This window comes from Chlamydomonas reinhardtii, chromosome 3, assembly GCF_000002595.2.
Source record: "Chlamydomonas reinhardtii strain CC-503 cw92 mt+ chromosome 3, whole genome shotgun sequence".
Lineage (NCBI taxonomy): Eukaryota > Viridiplantae > Chlorophyta > Chlorophyceae > Chlamydomonadales > Chlamydomonadaceae > Chlamydomonas > Chlamydomonas reinhardtii.
The window spans coordinates 6,916,907-6,934,845 of NC_057006.1; the positions used below are offsets into that span (position 1 = coordinate 6,916,907).

A 17,939-nucleotide genomic window follows, 5' to 3' on the forward strand; every position below is an offset into this window, starting at 1 on the left:
CAGGGGGGTGTCTGGGGCCGCACACGTCGCTCCCCACCCCCTGCCCCACGCTCGCATGGCCCGCCCCGCATTGACCCCGACGTAGCTTTTCGTGTGCCCGGTATCGTCCCCCAACTGCAAGCGAACACTCCCAAGTGAGAGCTGCAGCATCAATTGAGCCTGCCGAGGAGGGTTGGCGTGCCCCCGTTCAGAGTCGCTGCTCCCCCTGCTGTCTGGTCGCTACCCCCTCCCACCCCCCAGCTTTGCCTCCCGCCGGCCTGCCGCCCTGCCGCCCACCCCCGCGCATCTGCCTCCCACGGCAATACCCATTACGTTTCGCTGGCAGCGAGGAAAGCACCGCTCGCACCAAGGGCCACCGCCCAAGCGCTAGTGATCGGGGTCCCCGCAAAAGTTGAGCTGCCATAGCATCCCCAAAGCTGCAAACAATACATAACGATGCTTATGTATATCAACTGCATCGACAGCTGCCCTGTATCTGGTGCCAGCGAGCTGCACTGCCCGCGAGATGTCCCCGGAATGTTGTCGGGGCCAGCTGTCGCACCGGCCTGGAGTGACAATACTGTAATTTAGCATTAGTATAGTTGATTGTTATGTTACGTGGTTATATGACAACCAAAGCCCACTGGCCCAGTGGGTTTGCTGTCCACTGGCTTAGTGGGCCGGATGGTGACGGTAAGATGACAACTGCCGTTTACCTACTCTGGAAACACCTCCTACAAACTAGAGCACACACAGCAGTGCCACAAACAGACACATGCATGAACGGCCTGATCCTCAGCCTGCTCATCTTGGGCCCCACGCTCACCACCCTCGCCCTCTCACCCCTGTGCATCCTGGCCGTAGCCCTAGGACTGGCAGCCATCCCAGCAGCCCTAGGACTACTACACACAATGGCAATCGGGGCTATCCTAGCCGCCCTTTGCCTCCCAGCACTCCTCCGCCAAACAGCTAACATAACAAGACACGTTACCGCCACTGCATGGCACCGGCGGCACCTTCTACTCTGGGGCGCAGCCCTGGCCCTCACGCTGCACAGCCTTTACCTCAACATACCCGACCCCTGTAGTGTGGAAAAGCCACACATGGCAATCCTGGGCCCGACAGTAGCCACAAGCCTGCTGAGTGCCAACCAGACCAAATCTCTCCTGCTTGCGCACGTGCCTCACCAGCCACATGCGGCACACTATGTCAAGCCAACCCTACGAGGCGCACTGACCATCGGCCCAGCGGCACAACCCGCCCAGGCCAGCATGCACACACGGGCACCCACCGCACTGCACTGGCCGCCAAACTCCAACAACACATACCGTGAACCACAGCGGCAACACTTCTGCAGTGTCCACGCCCTCAACAACTCTTTGGGGCTCGCATGGCTCGACCCCCTAGATGTCCTCTCTTATGCTAAACGAGTGCACGCTCACCTTACAGCCACGCAGGATCCGAATGCCCTGTTCTGGAAAGACTGCTACTGCCCCAACAGTGGCGCCTTCAGCGAACTTCTCCTGAACCACTACCTGTACCACAATGCCACCATCAGCAACATATTCGCCTACCCCAACAGGAAGCTGATCATGCGCCGAACCCACTTTCCGCGACTCAATGGCGACATCAGCAAAGAAAAGGTCCTAGAGAACCTTCCGGTAGCCGCCCGAACTCGCGGCTTTACCGTCCACCAGTACACCGTGCGACACACAATTGCTGTGCGTTACGAAGCAGGACAATGGAGAGTAATAGACTCGGTGAACAGCCCTATCCACAACACGGTCTTACACGACAACACTTGGAACACACTCGATGGGGAGGTCTGGTGCCTTGACGCGGTGCGTGCATCTGACACGGCAACACTTCAGGATGCACTTGGGCAACTCCGTGAGATTGTCCCGCCACCACGCCCGCCACCCCACATGGAGGCCACCAGACCCGTGCAGACAGGGCCCGCCGCCACAGGAAGGCCGGCACCAGAGCCAGCTCAAAATGCCCAAGACAACTCACCGCTGCGGGCAGCACACAGGGCGCCACAGCATGCAGCACCCCACACTACCGCACCCGCGCAGCCACACAATGCAAATGCTGGCATAGCACCCCGACTCAACACGACAGGCACCCGACAAACTATCCTTAACTGGCTAGTACGGCCCACTGCACGCAACCATGCCCACATGGAACCCAACCAGGCACACACAAACACGCGACCCCCCAGCAGCAACACCACCCTACACATCGTGACCCACAATGTACGGGGACTGCTCTCAGAAATTCTGTCCACCGGCCAACCCGGCAACCTCAGCTTCACCCTCTGCAACCTAGCCCAGTGGAAAGCCGACATAGTTGTCCTAACCGAGACAAAACTGACAGGGAAGACTGACTCTATCAAGCGAGCCTTCCGAAATGAAGGATACCGCCTCTACTGTAGCACTACTCCCCGCGTGGCCACAGCGCGCGGTAGCGCTGGTGTAGCGGTGGCCATCTCCGCCCGGTACAGTGACCTCGGCTGTGTCACACACCACACGCCCCCACCAACACTCCATGGCTATGTGTCACACGTTCAAATTAAGACCCCCGGGAGCACGCCTCTCACTGTACTGGGCATCTACGCACCAGAGGACATGCAAACCCGCAAGGCAATCTACACATACTGTCAGCAGGTGGTAGGCCGGGCGGACGCGTGCGGACACCACCTAGTCACCGCGGGAGACTTTAATGCCGTCGCCCGAGCACATGAGCGGGACAGCCCCATCGACACGGCGGACCGGGCCCACCAGCGGTTCCTTGCCGATAGTGGCCTGCGCCCTATCCGCGGAGACACCACTACCACTGCCGAATGGTCATATGAACAATCACGCCCGGGCATGGCCCCATACCACAGTCGCATCGATGACATCCTCCTATGCCCTGCCACGCGCGCTGCATGCACAGAAGCGCGTGAATACACCAGTACAGTTGCAGGCAACTTTGACCACAAACCAGTCCACGCAGAGTTACTAGCCGCGGACCTACAGCTATGGCCGGCACCACAGGCCGGCGCCCGGAACCCAGCCCCCCAGCAGCAGACCCAACAACGATGGGCCGAGGTCGCCCTGCCCGTCACACAAAAGCAACTGGCCGCCGCAGCTATCCGCCTTGAGGAAGCCTTGGTGGAAGCAACAGCCGACCTGCATTCCGCAACAAGGCAGGCAACGCAATCAATTGAACATGCACTCACGAGGCACAGCATGGACCCCACAGGCTACCCCGCCAGCGTCATGCACCGAGACCTGGCGCAGGACACGAGCATCCAGAAGGCCGATATCAACCAACTTGCAGAACAACTTGCCTCCGCACTGGACACCGGGCTAACATGCCTCCTTGAAGAGTGCACCCGGAAAGCCCCCTTCACTGGCAAACACCACACATCACGCTCCACCGCACGGGTGCTAAAGCCCCTATGGGACAAGGAAGTGGCCCTGAAGACACAACTGACAAACCTCACGCAAGGGCCCCAGGCCCTACCTGAGGTAGACGCCGCCAATGCGGCAGCCAAGCTGCGGAACGAAATAAAGGCCTGCCAGGCCGAGCACCGCCAGCTAGTGGCGGACCGCGCCAAAGCCCAGCGAGAGGCCGCTGCCACAGCGCTGCAACATACCCTGGCCACGCGCCCTGCACAGGGGCACAAGAGAATCTTTCAGAAGGAAGACATGGAACGGGGTCTCCCAGCGGTCCGGAACCCAGAAACTGGGGAGGTGACGACTGACTCCACCAGCATCCTCGCCATACTCGAAACCCACTTCCGAAAGCTGTCCGCCCCACCACGCGGCACCCGCACTGGGGACTTCCGACTACCCAGCAACGCCACACGCGGCTACCCATTTGAGAAAGCCGACGCAACAGATCAATTCACACTGGACCGCAACCGGCACCCTGACACACACTCCATGCTCCCCAGCATGGCAGACACGGCAAATTTTGAGCAGTGCATTTCTCACCTCTCCAGAAACAAGGCGACAGGCCCTGACGGCATACCAAACGAACTGCTCCGTATCCTGCCATCGGGCATGAAGCGCAACCTCCACTGTATCCTGCAAATCATGTACGTCAAGTCACAAATACCTGAAACCTGGGCCGCATCGGAGACCGTGCTACTCCCCAAACCTGGAGACGCCCTGGACATAAAAAACAAACGGCCCATTGCGCTCGCAAATACCTGCTACAAGCTGTACACGTCCATGCTTACCTTGGGCATTGGCGAACTGGCTGGCCCCCTCCAGCTATTCAGTGAAGCGCAGGAAGGCTTCCGTGCCTACTGCAACACCGAAAGGCAGGTCCTAAATTTAGTACATGCCCTTGAGGATGCCGCACTGTTTGGAAAAGACGTCTACGCAGTATATGTGGACTATAGCTCAGCGTTTAACACAATCGACCAGGACCGACTACTACAAATTATGTTCGACCTTGGGCTGCCAACGGACCTGATCCGCGCAGTCCGCAACCTATATGCACATGCGACCACCCGCATCCGCACCGAACACGGAAGCACATCCGCCATTCCCATAGAGCGAGGCACCGTGCAAGGGGATACACTCTCACCTGTGCTCTTTATTCTGTTCATGGAACCTCTTGTCCGCTGGCTCCATGCGGGCGGACGGGGCTACCACTACGGCTGCCTGACCCCCAGCGAAAACCTGCAATACCATTGCAGTGCCGCCGCGTACGCAGACGACCTGGCGGCGCTCACCAACTCGCTCGACGACCTGCAGGTTCAATGTGACAAAATCGCATCTTACGCCGAGTGGGCGAGCCTGCGTGTCAATCACACCAAGTGTGCCACCACCGCCATCTGGCACGACAAATCTCGCTCGGACCCCAACCTTGACGGGCCCACAGGAAAAGCTACCCTTGCCGCCATGCGCCGCAACATGACCAACACAATTAAGATTGGCACGACCCCTGTCCCGTACTTCCCCCCGACCCAGCCGTCCAAGTACCTGGGAGTGTAGCTCACGTTCTCGCTGGACTGGTCGGCACATGTCGCAAGAGTCACCGAGATTGTGAAGGACAAGGGCACAGCCATTGCCACATCCCTGGCGACACCGGCACAACGCCTGCGCATGATACAACAGTGCGTGCACACCACAGTTGCATATGGATTCGCAGCAATGCCCTTCACAAAACAGGACATAACAACGCTCGACACTACCCTGGCTGGTTTTGCAAAGCGCTGCTACGGACTCCCCCGCAGCTTTCCCACCCGGACCTCCCTCCTGCCCGCCGACGAATACGGCTTGGACCTGGGCTCCCTCCTGCCGCAATACGCGCACCTGCCCCTCACCGCGGGCGCAATGCTGTATGTATGAATACCTATCTTGCCGCGTCTCTAACGGGCTCGTGCGGACGAAGCAGCCACCGCGGGCGGCGCTGCTAAACAGCAATCTGTCCACACCGTGCCTGCCCCCAGCCAGCAACACACGCCACCAGGGGTCGTATCTTGTTTTTGCGGTAATGTCTAGCTCCAGACAAAAACGGCCGGGTGGCCGCCGTCTTTTGTCTGGGCACATGGCGGTTTGGGGGCTTCTCCATAGGAATTCGGACAAAACCCGCCCCAAACCCGGGCCAACAAAGTCTCGCCCCAGACATTAGCCCCCGGGAGGAATGTCTAGGAAACGGCCAAAATGGCCAATTAATGTCTGGCGACATTAAGATAGGAGCCCTGCACGCCACCCCCGCCGCCGCGCCTGCACCATTGCGCACCTGCCCCTCACCGCGGGCGCAATGCTGTATGTATGAATACCTATCTTGCCGCGTCTCTAACGGGCTCGTGCGGACGAAGCAGCCACCGCGGGCGGCGCTGCTAAACAGCAATCTGTCCATACCGTGCCTGCCCCCAGCCAGCAACACACGCCACCCCCGCCGCCGCGCCTGCACCATTGCGCACCTGCCCCTCACCGCGGGCGCAATGCTGTATGAATGAATACCTATCTTGCCGCGTCTCTAACGGGCTCGTGCGGACGAAGCAGCCACCGCGGGCGGCGCTGCTAAACAGCAATCTGTCCACACCGTGCCTGCCCCCAGCCAGCAACACACGCCACCAGGGGTCGTATCTTGTTTTTGCGGTAATGTCTAGCTCCAGACAAAAACGGCCGGGTGGCCGCCGTCTTTTGTCTGGGCACATGGCGGTTTGGGGGCTTCTCCATAGGAATTCGGACAAAACCCGCCCCAAACCCGGGCCAACAAAGTCTCGCCCCAGACATTAGCCCCCGGGAGGAATGTCTAGGAAACGGCCAAAATGGCCAATTAATGTCTGGCGACATTAAGATAGGAGCCCTGCACGCCACCCCCGCCGCCGCGCCTGCACCATTGCGCACCTGCCCCTCACCGCGGGCGCAATGCTGTATGTATGAATACCTATCTTGCCGCGTCTCTAACGGGCTCGTGCGGACGAAGCAGCCACCGCGGGCGGCGCTGCTAAACAGCAATCTGTCCACACCGTGCCTGCCCCCAGCCAGCAACACACGCCACCCCCGCCGCCGCGCCTGCACCATTGCGCACCTGCCCCTCACCGCGGGCGCAATGCTGTATGAATGAATACCTATCTTGCCGCGTCTCTAACGGGCTCGTGCGGACGAAGCAGCCACCGCGGGCGGCGCTGCTAAACAGCAATCTGTCCACACCGTGCCTGCCCCCAGCCAGCAACACACGCCACCAGGGGTCGTATCTTGTTTTTGCGGTAATGTCTAGCTCCAGACAAAAACGGCCGGGTGGCCGCCGTCTTTTGTCTGGGCACATGGCGGTTTGGGGGCTTCTCCATAGGAATTCGGACAAAACCCGCCCCAAACCCGGGCCAACAAAGTCTCGCCCCAGACATTAGCCCCCGGGAGGAATGTCTAGGAAACGGCCAAAATGGCCAATTAATGTCTGGCGACATTAAGATAGGAGCCCTGCACGCCACCCCCGCCGCCGCGCCTGCACCATTGCGCACCTGCCCCTCACCGCGGGCGCAATGCTGTATGTATGAATACCTATCTTGCCGCGTCTCTAACGGGCTCGTGCGGACGAAGCAGCCACCGCGGGCGGCGCTGCAACACAGCAATCTGTCCACACCGTGCCTGCCCCCAGCCAGCAACACACGCCACCCCCGCCGCCGCGCCTGCACCATTGCGCACCTGCCCCTCACCGCGGGCGCAATGCTGTATGTATGAATACCTATCTTGCCGCGTCTCTAACGGGCTCGTGCGGACGAAGCAGCCACCGCGGGCGGCGCTGCAACACAGCAATCTGTCCACACCGTGCCTGCCCCCAGCCAGCAACACACGCCACCCCCGCCGCCGCGCCTGCACCATTGCGCACCTGCCCCTCACCGCGGGCGCAATGCGTCATGCACAGTTGGGTATGGTGGCAGGTTACACAGGATGTGCCAGTGCCGTGCAAGGGCCACAAGGACGCCTTGGTTGGCAGGATGTGGGACGAGGTGGCAGAACCATGGCACGATGGACTCAGGCAGGTACCACGGCCCGGTCGTGATGGCCACGTTCGAAGGGCGCAGAGTCACCACAGGGCAAAGGAGCTGCTTGCAAATGGGCACGTTGACGGCGGCGCCCGCCTGCTGGCAGTGGCAACCTGCACGGCGATAAGTTCACGTCAGTTCACGTCAGTCACGTGAGGAATACATGCTAGCACCACAAATGACACTGGCTAGCACCACAATCACTGGGCGCCACAAATGACACTGGCTAGCACCGCAAACAACACCGGCTAGCCCGAACCCAACCTGCTTCCATTCTCACCTCCCGCCGCGCCCACACGCGACACTGGAGCAGCTCGGCCGCCATGCTTCTCCTCCTGCTCGTACTGCTTCTGCTGCGCACGGTGGTGGCGTTCCGCCGCCTCGTTGCAGAAGGTGTGCTCTTGCTGTAGGCGCAGTATGACCTCGCGATCCAGGGCCATGAAGAACATGGACATCTCCATGTGGCGCTTGCTGTGAGCCCAGCGCGCCAGCATGCCCCAGATGCTCTCGGGCTTGAACATCGAGTGGGTGAACAGCGGGCCTGTGGGCAGTGTGGCGGTGAGGCTGTAATGTGTACGTGCACGGCGCCATCATGCGTGCTTAGTACCCGCGCCGTGCTGAACCACCAGCAAACCCACCCAGCTGTTGAATGCCGTCCACCAGGTGCATCACGTTGTGCAGCTTGATGTCCAGCTCCGTTGCAGACATGTTGCGCTCCACCATGCAGATGGCCTCCACCACGGATGTCCGCAGGCGCCCAAGGTCCGAGCGGCGCTGCACCTTGTCCCACAAGAGGGAGCACACGTTCACGACCGCGAGCATAGCTGCCTCCAGGCGTGGCTGCATGCCGGCTGACTTCACGGCATACGCACCAAAAGGCCCAGCAAGGAGGAAGAATGTGTGGGACTTGGCCTTCTTGCCCGCAGTTGTCAGGCGAGAGAGCCGGCCGGCGATGGAGCGCGGTGCACTTGTCGCAATCGTGGCCAGGGCCTTGCGGAAGTTCTCGACGATGACTGGGGAGCCTGGGCGAGTGGGGGCGATTTGGAAAGTTTGGGGGTATCGGATACTAATTCATGGCAGCGGGTTAGGGGATGGAGAGGGCGGCGGTGAGGCAGGGGCAGTCCAAGGCGCAGCAAGTGGGCTGGCGCCGCACCCGCACCCATCCCATGTAAACCCAACACTCACCGCGCCCACCAACCACAAGGATGTCGTTCTTGTTGTCGTACTCGATCATTCCCTTGCTCCGCTTGCGCATGGACTGCACGTACCGAACGATAGTGTCCCGCATCACGCCGTAGATGGTGTGCATGCCATCGTAGTTGATGCCGTTCACGGGGTCGAAGCTGTCCAGCTCGTACAGCGGGAATGCAACGCCAGGTGGGTCCTGCAGTGTAAGTCGCCAGGGCTCCACCACAGGGGCAAGGTTGGGGGCAGGCTCGTTGCACGCGGACAGCAACTCCGCTCGGGACCGCCTAGCCGGTGGCGGTGCTAGGTTGCGGTCCACAGCTGCCGCGCCCGCACGCGGCTGCTGCTGCTGGTGCTGAGCACGCTCCGTTTCGCGCCGCAAAAGTCGAGCCTCCTCCGCGGGCTCCACCTCAGCATCGCTGTACTCGCTTGCCTCCTCCTCGCTGCCGCTGGCGCTGCTACGGTCTGCTGCCTCCTCAGCCGCCACCGCAGCTGTACCCGCCCCACCGACAGCAGGCACCGCAGCTGTACCCGCCCCACCGACAGCAGGCACCGCAGCAGCTGTACCCGCCCCACCGACAGCAGGCACCGCAGCTGTACCCGCCGCTGCCCTCTTGCGCTTTGCCCCTGTGCCTGGCCTGACCGCCACCCGTGCGCGACCGGCTGGACGCCGCACCACCTTGACGGGAGGGAGGTGCCGGCCCGCGAGGCTGCCACGCATCGGGTGGCCATTGGGGAGGTGCGCCGCATGGTGTGGGTACACAGCCTTGCGCCCGACCATGTGGCCCTCATGCCAGCACTTGAAGCAGGCACACTTAGCTGGCGAGCCCTACGGAGCGAGGTGAAGTTGTGGTCGTAACTGCCATTTCACCAGCACCACGCACAGGTGACACAAGGGCCTGTGTCACAGGTGACACAAGCGGCACAAAACCCAAGATTTGCTGCCACACTTTCATGCCACCAAGTCATACCTTCATGCCCAAGTGCTTGTGCAGGCCGCGGTAATCGGAGATGAAGCTGATGCACTTGACCCGGCACGTGAAAGGCTTGTTGGTGCGGCCATCCACCACCCGGACACCATACTTCTCCAGGTACTTCAGCTCGTCTCGGATCAGCGCCAGCATGTGGTTGGGGTTGAGCGGGTCAGCCACCTTTGAACCAGGGGGCTTGATGTTGCCGCCAATGAGCGACAGTAGCGTTGCGAAGCCCAGGGTGTGCCGGTTCTCGGGGGAAGCGTTCACCACAAGGAGCAGGAACGGAGTGCTTGAGCGTTCGTGCTCGTCAGCGGGGACCTGGGGGCAGCGGTGGCACCGGGGCCAAGGACAGTTCACTTGCATTCGGTACCCCTGCAACCAAGCACTGCAATTACCCAACGCAGCAAGCATCTATCACCCACACTGGGGAGTATGCACCCAGCAGCTACACCGCCGGCCCCGTGCAACACCTACGATGAACGGGTCTGACACCAGCACAACAAGCAGGTTGCGCGGGTCCGCCGCGAATTCCGGGTCCTTCCGCAGCGCCTCCTTCACCAGGTCGCCGTCCAGCATGTCGTGCATCTCGTCACGAGCGGCACGCGCATCCCGCTCGTCCGCTGCCTCCTCGGCCGCTGTCTTGGGAGGGATGGGTGCGAAAGGGCAGCCTGCGGCCACATTTGCCGCCTTGTGTGCCTGTACGCGCTCTCGCTCCCGTGCTGCAATGCGTTCAACTGCACGTGAATAGGCGGTGCGCTCTGGCCAAGACGCGAAGTCCTCAGCAACCTTGGGATTGCCCACGCACGCTCCAGGAACTGCGAGACGCTGCTGTAGGTCACATCACGTGCCTCCCCTCGGACCCGCCCGCACGTTCCCTCCCCCCCACCCCGCCCGGCTGCCGCCTTGACCAGCGCCGGGCAGGTTGAGTCCTTGAGGTGCTCTCCCCGGTAAATGAAGCCGCACTTGCACATGTCGTACCGGTACAACTGGGGCCACTTGCACATGCCAGCGGACAGATCCGACACGTAGCTCAAGGCTTGCTTGAATGTCCGTGGGAGGAAAGGAGCAGCACGCCGATCCAGGTCACTTGCGCCGGGCCGGCTCATGACGTGGTAGGTTGTGGCCAGCATCTCCTTGACCGCTGACTCGGTAGCCAGGGGAGACGCCTCCCTCTGCGCCAAGGCGCGAAGGCACACGTCAAGCACAAGCGTGCGCAGTTCGGGGTCGATGGGGAGCTGCGGCACCCTGACGGTTTTGAAGCGGAGGACCTTGTCTGCGCCATCGTTGCCTGGCAGCCGCGACTGCAGCCTGGCACGCTCTTCGTCTGCAGAAACCCATTGTAATGAAAAGCATTGGGTAAGGGGCGATCAGCGAGAAGGAAATATACAACCCTAGGTGTCATGGGATGCCATAACCCCGCCGCCGAAGCCTTAAGAAACGCACCCATCTCGGGAAGTGTAGGGACCAGCTCCTCTTCTTCCTGCTGATGATGTGGTTGTGCCGCACGCACGACATCTGCAGGAATGCCGAGCTCTGCCAGGTATTCCTCCTGCTGTTGCCGGTCTGCTTGAGGATGAGAGCGGGCAGGGAGGAGGGGGCGAGAGGATGCGTGGGAGTGGGGTGGGGCCGAAGGAAGGAAAGGCTCCAGCATTCTCGCGCGTGACACAGCTATGATGAGCGACATGTGAACCTACCCATCTCAGGGGCGCCAGGGGGCTCCTCATAGGCGCCAGGGGGCTCTCCATTGTCGTCAGCGCCCTCGCTTGAGGCCCACTGGGGAGACCCCATGGGTGAAGCCAGCAGCGCCGGCCCCGGTGAAGGGGAAGCCGCCAGCACACCAGGGCCACGGTGCCCAGGAGATACCGAGACGCGGCCATGGGCGCGACGTCCAAGCATAGGTGATGGCAGCATACGCAGCCCTGGGGAGCCGCGCGCCAGCGGCGGTGATTTGGGTAGCATCGGAGCGCCGCAGCCATCCCTTCTAGTCCTCAGAGGTGTGTCGGGTAAGCGCGATGGGTCGTCAGGAGAGTTCATCACTGGATGAGGTTATAGCGACCTAGGGTAATGGCTGATGGTGAGGCGCCAAGCATGTCCATGCGTCTTCTGATTCTGGCAGGAACTGAAGCTGCATTGTAACGAGTACTCTTGCGCGGACAAGGGCTAGTGACTATTTACTCCTTGTGCGTGAAATAGGAACAACTTATCGAAGGGTCAGGGTCCATGCAAACCTTTGTGCATGGGCACCTGTTCCTGCTTTGTCTGCACACACTGCCAAACAACACTTACTTATACACTAGTAAACTAACCTTGTACACGTACAAATTGCCTTTGTCACCTGAGGCACGAGCCCCCAGCAGTAACTTGGCCATTTATGTCGCGCACCAACAGGCAGCCTTATAGAGGCTATCACGGTGCCTACGGTGACGATGAGGAAAACTATGAGGTTGACTTTGACGAACCTCGCGCCGGAGAGCACAGGCCAGCGGTCCAACAGCCCTTTGACCGAGACCGCAACAACGCTGTTGTTGCGACCGGCGTCAAGCGGCCGCTCGGCGCCCTCGGGCCTGGCTTAGAGATCACCAATGAGGAGTTCTACGCCAAGATGGATCGCGAGGTGTCCTCGGCGTTCAGCGTTCCAATGCTGAACCAGCTCCGCACGACCCTGCGCCAAAAGGGCATTGACCTCGCTGTGCTGGAGGATTTTCTGACTCACAGCTACGTCAAGCATGGCCGCGAGGACGCGCGCAAGCTGCTATGCAACCTGCTGGTCGACGGCATGCTGGTGGAGTTGACCCTGCGCGCCTACGAGCCGCTTCTCGAGAAGAGGTAATTGGAGTGCTTAGCACACTTGACACCTTGCTGAAGGGGCAACCAAACAATTAGCGGCAAATGCTGTAATCTCCTTCCGACGGTCAAACAGTGCTGTTGCCCCCTCTTGACCACAGAGCCGCGGCCAGTGCGGCCTCCAAGCAGCCGGACAAGAAGAGGAGGACTGCTTCGAAGAAGCTGACAGCTGAGGAGGAGTGGGAGCAGAAGCTGAAGGAGGCCGAGAGCATGGCGCCCAGCGTCATCGTCAAGGACGGCCGCAGGTTCCTGGCGCTATGGCTCAAGTCCAAGACCATGGTCAAGGCGTGCTGGATATCCCAGTCCTACGCGCTCAAGTAAGTGTGGAAACCTGTCGGGAGTAACACAAGGCCAAGCACCCGCCACACACGACCGCCCCCGAGGACCTGAGATACAGCCTCCTGCTGCTTGAACATTCACCATTAGTCTCCCCGCTGCTTTGTAAAAGAAGCAACCCTCCTTGGCGTTGGCCTCCGCAGGCTGGGCAGCGCCGGGATCAAGTGGGGAGACTGCAAGGTTGTCTTCGAGAACAAGGACGGCTCCTGCGACACCAACGGCTCGTACGACCTGTACCGGCTGTTGCGCGGCTGGATCAGCTGCGTGATTGACGAGGCCACGAAGACCAAGGACCTTGGCGTGCAGTTCCTGCACATGGACCCCTCGGACCCCGTGGCCGCTGCTGTTTGGGACAAGTTGGGCAGCATGGTGCAGACCTACTGCGAGAACTACCAGGCAGGCAGGTGTTGTTGGCTAATGTGTGCCGTTTTTGCTTTTGTGAGTTGACCTGCATTTTGAGAGCCTTACTTGTTCCTTGGGGTGAAGCAGCAGTCACTGTTGTCACTTGCTTATGTTTGCCTCTTGCGTCCCTGTGCGCCCCTGTGCCTGCAGAAGCCAAGTGGTCCGGCGTGTACGGGCTGCCGCGGTTTGTGCCGCCCAAGGAGAAGCTGCCGGACATGACCGCGGACAAGATTCGCGGCGTGCTGAAGGACAACGCCCAAGCCCTGCACCGTGACTGGTGGTTCTACATGAAGGCCAAGAACCCGCCACTGATGGCCCGCTTGTACAACGGTGACAACAACGCCACACGGGGCACACCCGTGGCTCAGCTGAATGGGGTGGCAACGCCGCTGGCAGGTGTGTTTGCTTTCTATCTGCTTGGGGGTGTGTAGCTTCAGTGCATGTCCGTGGGGCTTACAGGGACTGCTGCCTTGCTTGAGCACAATTGCATTGTTACAGCCACAAGTAGTTTGTGCTGTAGCTTGTATCCGGCTCCTAACTTGTACCCTGCATGCATGTACATGCAGGTGCAGTGCTGAACCATGAAGACAACAGGCAGGCCTTGCAAGAGCAGCAGCGCGGGGCGGCACCTGAGGCGCGACCGGCGGCAGCTGAGGCGCGACCGGCGGCAGCTGAGGCGCGACCGGCGGCAGCTGAGGCACGACCGGCGGCAGCTGAGGCGCGACCGGCGGCAGCTGAGGCGCGACCGGCGGCAGCTGAGGCGCAGCCGGTGACTGGCGGTGGAGGGATTGCGGCGGCTGAGGTGGTGGGTGGAGCGGCGGCGGCGGCTGACGGGGTGGCAGGAGGTGGAGCGGGCGAGGCAGGGACGGCACCGGGGGCTGAGGGCACAGCTGGTGGGAGTCGCTCTCGCCGCGCCCTGCGCGGCCATGGCAAGGGGACACAGCCAAGGTAGTCATAGTCAGACGCATATGCATACCAGCAGGAGACCGCGGAGTGACGGCCATCAGCTTTTGACTGTATAAATGGACAAGTGTATGGAGAAGCACAGTATCACGAAGCACGGCATGAAAAGAGTTGAGCAGGGACCACAGACCACTGTCACACTGTCACAGTCGCCGGGTAACGGGCCAATGTGTAACGGGTAACGACCTTCCAAGCGATGGTTACATGTGCGCCTCGTAGACCGTGAGCAGGCTGTTACCATGGCTGGTTAAGATGGTAAGCAGATCGTAGCGAGATCGTAACGATGCCAGAGGGGTAACGATCTACGACCTAGGTAACTGCGATCGTAACGATCGTTTGGGTGCTATAGGGGTGCAGGCAGAATATATCTCCTTTAATTGCGGACCAGAGGTCTGGTGTCATGGGTTTCCGGCCCACTCTTACTAAGGAGTCGACTAGGTACCAGGTATCATTTTCTTTGCGTACGGCGTAGGCATGGCCTCCGTCATGCACCATGAAGCCTAGGCCTCGGGAGCAATCAGGGAGTAGCCCCATAATGGTTTCTTGCGAGTGTCCTGGCGCTAGTGTCCTTGCCACTACACGTAGGAGTAGTCGTGTCCCTGCATCGTCTAGAGGTGCCGGGCGATGTCGGAGGTAATGGTTGATGGCAGATTCGTGGAAAAGCCCGTTGTGGCGAAAGTGGTGGGCCCAGAGGGTGTGAAGCATTGGTGAGTCTGCAAGCGCAGCGTGTGTGACTTGGCAGAAGGCGAGCACGGCTGAGTATTGCAGCCACGGTGTGCCGAGCATGTTGTTGATGGCATGGACAGTGCAAACGTTGAGGTGCTGCTGTTCCCTGAAGAACGTGGGTTGTATTTGTCTGGGCCACTGGAGGCGTTCTGGTGTGTGTCCAGGTTCAGGGGGTGCGGTGGCAGTGGGTGTGGTGCGGGTTTCCACCTGCTGATCGCCCCCTCGGAGCTGTAGGGGCACAGGCACGGGGCTCCATGTGTTTTGTAACAAAGTCAGAGGCCAGGTAGTTGGAGTCTGGTAGTGTGATGGGGTTGGTGTAGGGCACGTTGAATGCACGGTGTCATCAAGCAGTTTTTTATATATTGAAATCTTTGCTTGTGTGGCGTAGGTTTCCAGGTGGGGGGCCGTGTGTGTTTGGGCGAACATGGATATGAGGTGGGTTAGGCGCGTGTCCGTAAAGGGGGCATGAGTGATGGGCGTGAGTAGGTGTGTAGCTGCGCATGTGATGGCCGGTGTTAGGAGTGGTATGTCAGCTGTGTGTTTGATACTGGCAATAAGCAGGAGTATGGTTAGTAGGTTTCGCGTGAAGGTAACGGGCCTCTTGGCTAGGGCGCGGCATGTGATGTATAGTGGGAACCCGGGGACAGCGAGAATCAGACCGCGCGTCGTGTGTATGGTAGTGTATGTGAGGTGGCCTACGAGGAGTAGGTTGAAGGTAGTGGTGGTGTGTTCGTGCGTGCATATCATGAGTATTAGCGGCTGGAGTAGCATGAATGCTGCAAGACATGTAAAGGTCATTGTTATCAGGTGGGGCACTGTCCGTTTTGTCATGGCTGCGAGGACCCTGCTAGTAATTTGCATTCCTCCGTAGAGCGCCAGAGAGCAGCTTGGGATCCAGAGGGAGGCCCAGGCTGCAGTATGCCAGCTGTAGTTCAGGAGGCGGGCTATGATGCTGCTGAGGTGGGTCAGGATGAGGGGCACCCCTCTGCCGGTGGTTGCCAGGGTGATACGGACAAGGGCCAGGAAGATGTGGAAGCCTCCCACTGTAGCCCAGCATGTGGCGCTGACAGCGTGTGTGGTGATAAGGATCAGAGTTGTTATCAGGGGATCTGCCGTTGGGTGCATGCGGAGAGTGTGTATAGGGTATGGGCCCATCATCGAACACCAAGTTTGTTGCCATTGTTGCCGCTTTCATTGTAACAGAGCAGTTGCTCAAAAAGTCGTGTGGTGCTGATGTTGGTAGGCTGCTGGACTGCTTGGTATTTAGAGTTCCTGCTAAGCAGTTGCAGTTGCAGTTGGGCGTTGAAATTGGGGCCTGTCTCCATAATCACCGGATCGCTAACTCAGTTAGCGATTTGACTCGTCCTTACGGCAGAAGGGACCTGGGTACGAATCCGGATAAAAGCCCAATTATGCAAAAGGCGAAAGATTGGTGCGAAACCGATTGGTGATCCCACGAATGATAGGTAATTGCTCTTAGTGGCAATTGCGGGCTTATGCCCGCTGCAACCTAGACAGGTCGTGGTGCAGAAGTCCGATTTAGTGGCGAGGTCCAAGGTTCAAGACAAGGCTCAAGATCCAAGGCTCGAGGAGGAGTGCCATGGCTCCTCGGTTTGCACGAACTGGCAGTGCTCCACTACTATAACGCGGCGTTTCCCTAGCTCGATATGCTAGGTGTGCAGGCTCGGATGTAGTGGACTTTGAAGAGCGGCCTAGGACTTGGAGGTTGTAGTTTCGGAGGTTGTGACTCTTTCGTGGTGAGGCGTCAGCGTGAGGGGGGCGGGCCCTCTCGCCCTAGTCACCTTGCCCCGTTAATCCATGCCAGGCCCTATGGGCCGGCGTTGTAATTATTATTATTATCCTGTCTCCATATGCACCGTATTACAATTGGGCGTGTGGTTTTGACGCTTTTTTGGCTATTGTGTGGTTTGCGTCCAGGTGTCTCTCTCCTCATGTGTGTCACTTATCCGAACATCTACATCTGGAGTCGCCTCTGAACTGGGGCGCAACATCGTCTTGCAGTTTCCAGCGTTCACGGCTATCTGACCAACTCGATTTTCAATCGCAGGGTGGCCATTGTATGTCGCAGGCTTGACTGTCCTGTTCGTCTTACTACTTCTCAACACGCTAAGTTCCGGTTGCGTCACATCTCTGCGCCTTTCATATATCACGGCGTTGCAGACCCATAAACCTGTCCATCCATCGGCTCTATCATCTCCTTCCGTACTATGAGCACACCCTTTTGTCCCAATCCGCCCTCACAAGCCCCAAAGGCTACCCATGCCATGTAAAGACACACACACACACACACACACACACACACACACACACACACACACACACACACACACACACACACACACACACACACACACACACACACACACACACACACACACACACACACACACACACACACACACACACACACACACACACACACACACACACACAACCTGGCCGTGCAGGCTGGTAGACATGCCCCACTCCAACCCTTTCTCCCCTCCTCGCTGTCAATCCGCCCTGACAAGCCCCACAGGCTACCCATGCCTTGTACAGACACGTGAACGTGCCACGCAGGCTGATAGACATGCCCCACTCCAACCCTTTCTCCCCTCCTCGCTGCTAATTCGCCCTCACAGGCCCCCACAGGCTACCCATGCCCTGTACAGACACACGAACGTGCCGCGCAGACTGGTAGACATGCCCCCCTCCATCCCGCCTCCCCCCCTCGCTGTCAATCCGCCCTGACAAGCCCCCACAGGCTACCCATGCCTTGTACAGACACACGAACGTGCCGCGCAGACTGGTAGACATGCCCCCCTCCATCCCCCCTCCCCCCCTCGCTGTCAATCCGCCCTGACAAGCCCCCACAGGCTACCCATGCCTTGTACAGATACACGAACGTACCGCGCAGGCTGATAGACATGCCCCCCTCCAACCCTTTCTCCCCTCCTCACTGCTAATTCGCCCTCACAGGCCCCCACAGGCTACCCATGCCTTGTACAGACACACGAAAGAACCGTGTAGAC

At 59.7% G+C, this 17,939-nt stretch overlaps 2 protein-coding genes across 2 annotated transcripts in view; one reads left to right on the plus strand and one right to left on the minus strand.

Moving 5' to 3' along the window:
• Positions 1-11,808, minus strand: part of CHLRE_03g198651v5 (uncharacterized protein) — a 17,216-nt gene extending 5,408 nt beyond the window's left edge. The window contains exons 1-15 of the mRNA XM_043061295.1: positions 11,331-11,808; positions 11,080-11,199; positions 10,523-10,960; positions 10,111-10,271; positions 9,634-9,954; positions 8,663-9,491; positions 8,116-8,499; positions 7,758-8,018; positions 6,534-7,590; positions 4,979-5,724; positions 3,963-4,727; positions 2,760-3,489; positions 2,047-2,635; positions 1,271-1,994; positions 277-1,060 (exon numbers count right to left, since the gene is read on the minus strand). Coding sequence (XP_042926424.1) covers positions 7,328-7,590; positions 7,758-8,018; positions 8,116-8,499; positions 8,663-9,491; positions 9,634-9,954; positions 10,111-10,271; positions 10,523-10,960; positions 11,080-11,199; positions 11,331-11,532 — 2,979 coding nt within the window. The 5' untranslated portion in view covers positions 11,533-11,808 and the 3' untranslated portion in view covers positions 277-1,060; positions 1,271-1,994; positions 2,047-2,635; ... (2 more) ...; positions 4,979-5,724; positions 6,534-7,327. The remainder of the gene's footprint in view (positions 1-276; positions 1,061-1,270; positions 1,995-2,046; positions 2,636-2,759; positions 3,490-3,962; positions 4,728-4,978; positions 5,725-6,533; positions 7,591-7,757; positions 8,019-8,115; positions 8,500-8,662; positions 9,492-9,633; positions 9,955-10,110; positions 10,272-10,522; positions 10,961-11,079; positions 11,200-11,330) is intronic.
• Positions 11,809-11,948: 140 nt separating this feature from the next.
• Positions 11,949-17,030, plus strand: CHLRE_03g198700v5 (uncharacterized protein). The gene is made up of 5 exons (XM_043061296.1): positions 11,949-12,462; positions 12,582-12,797; positions 12,960-13,216; positions 13,369-13,614; positions 13,785-17,030. The coding sequence occupies exons 1-5, from the start codon at positions 12,008-12,010 to the stop codon at positions 14,168-14,170; spliced, it is 1,560 nt and encodes a 519-aa protein (XP_042926425.1). The 5' UTR covers positions 11,949-12,007; the 3' UTR covers positions 14,171-17,030.
• Positions 17,031-17,939: the final 909 nt, after the last annotated feature.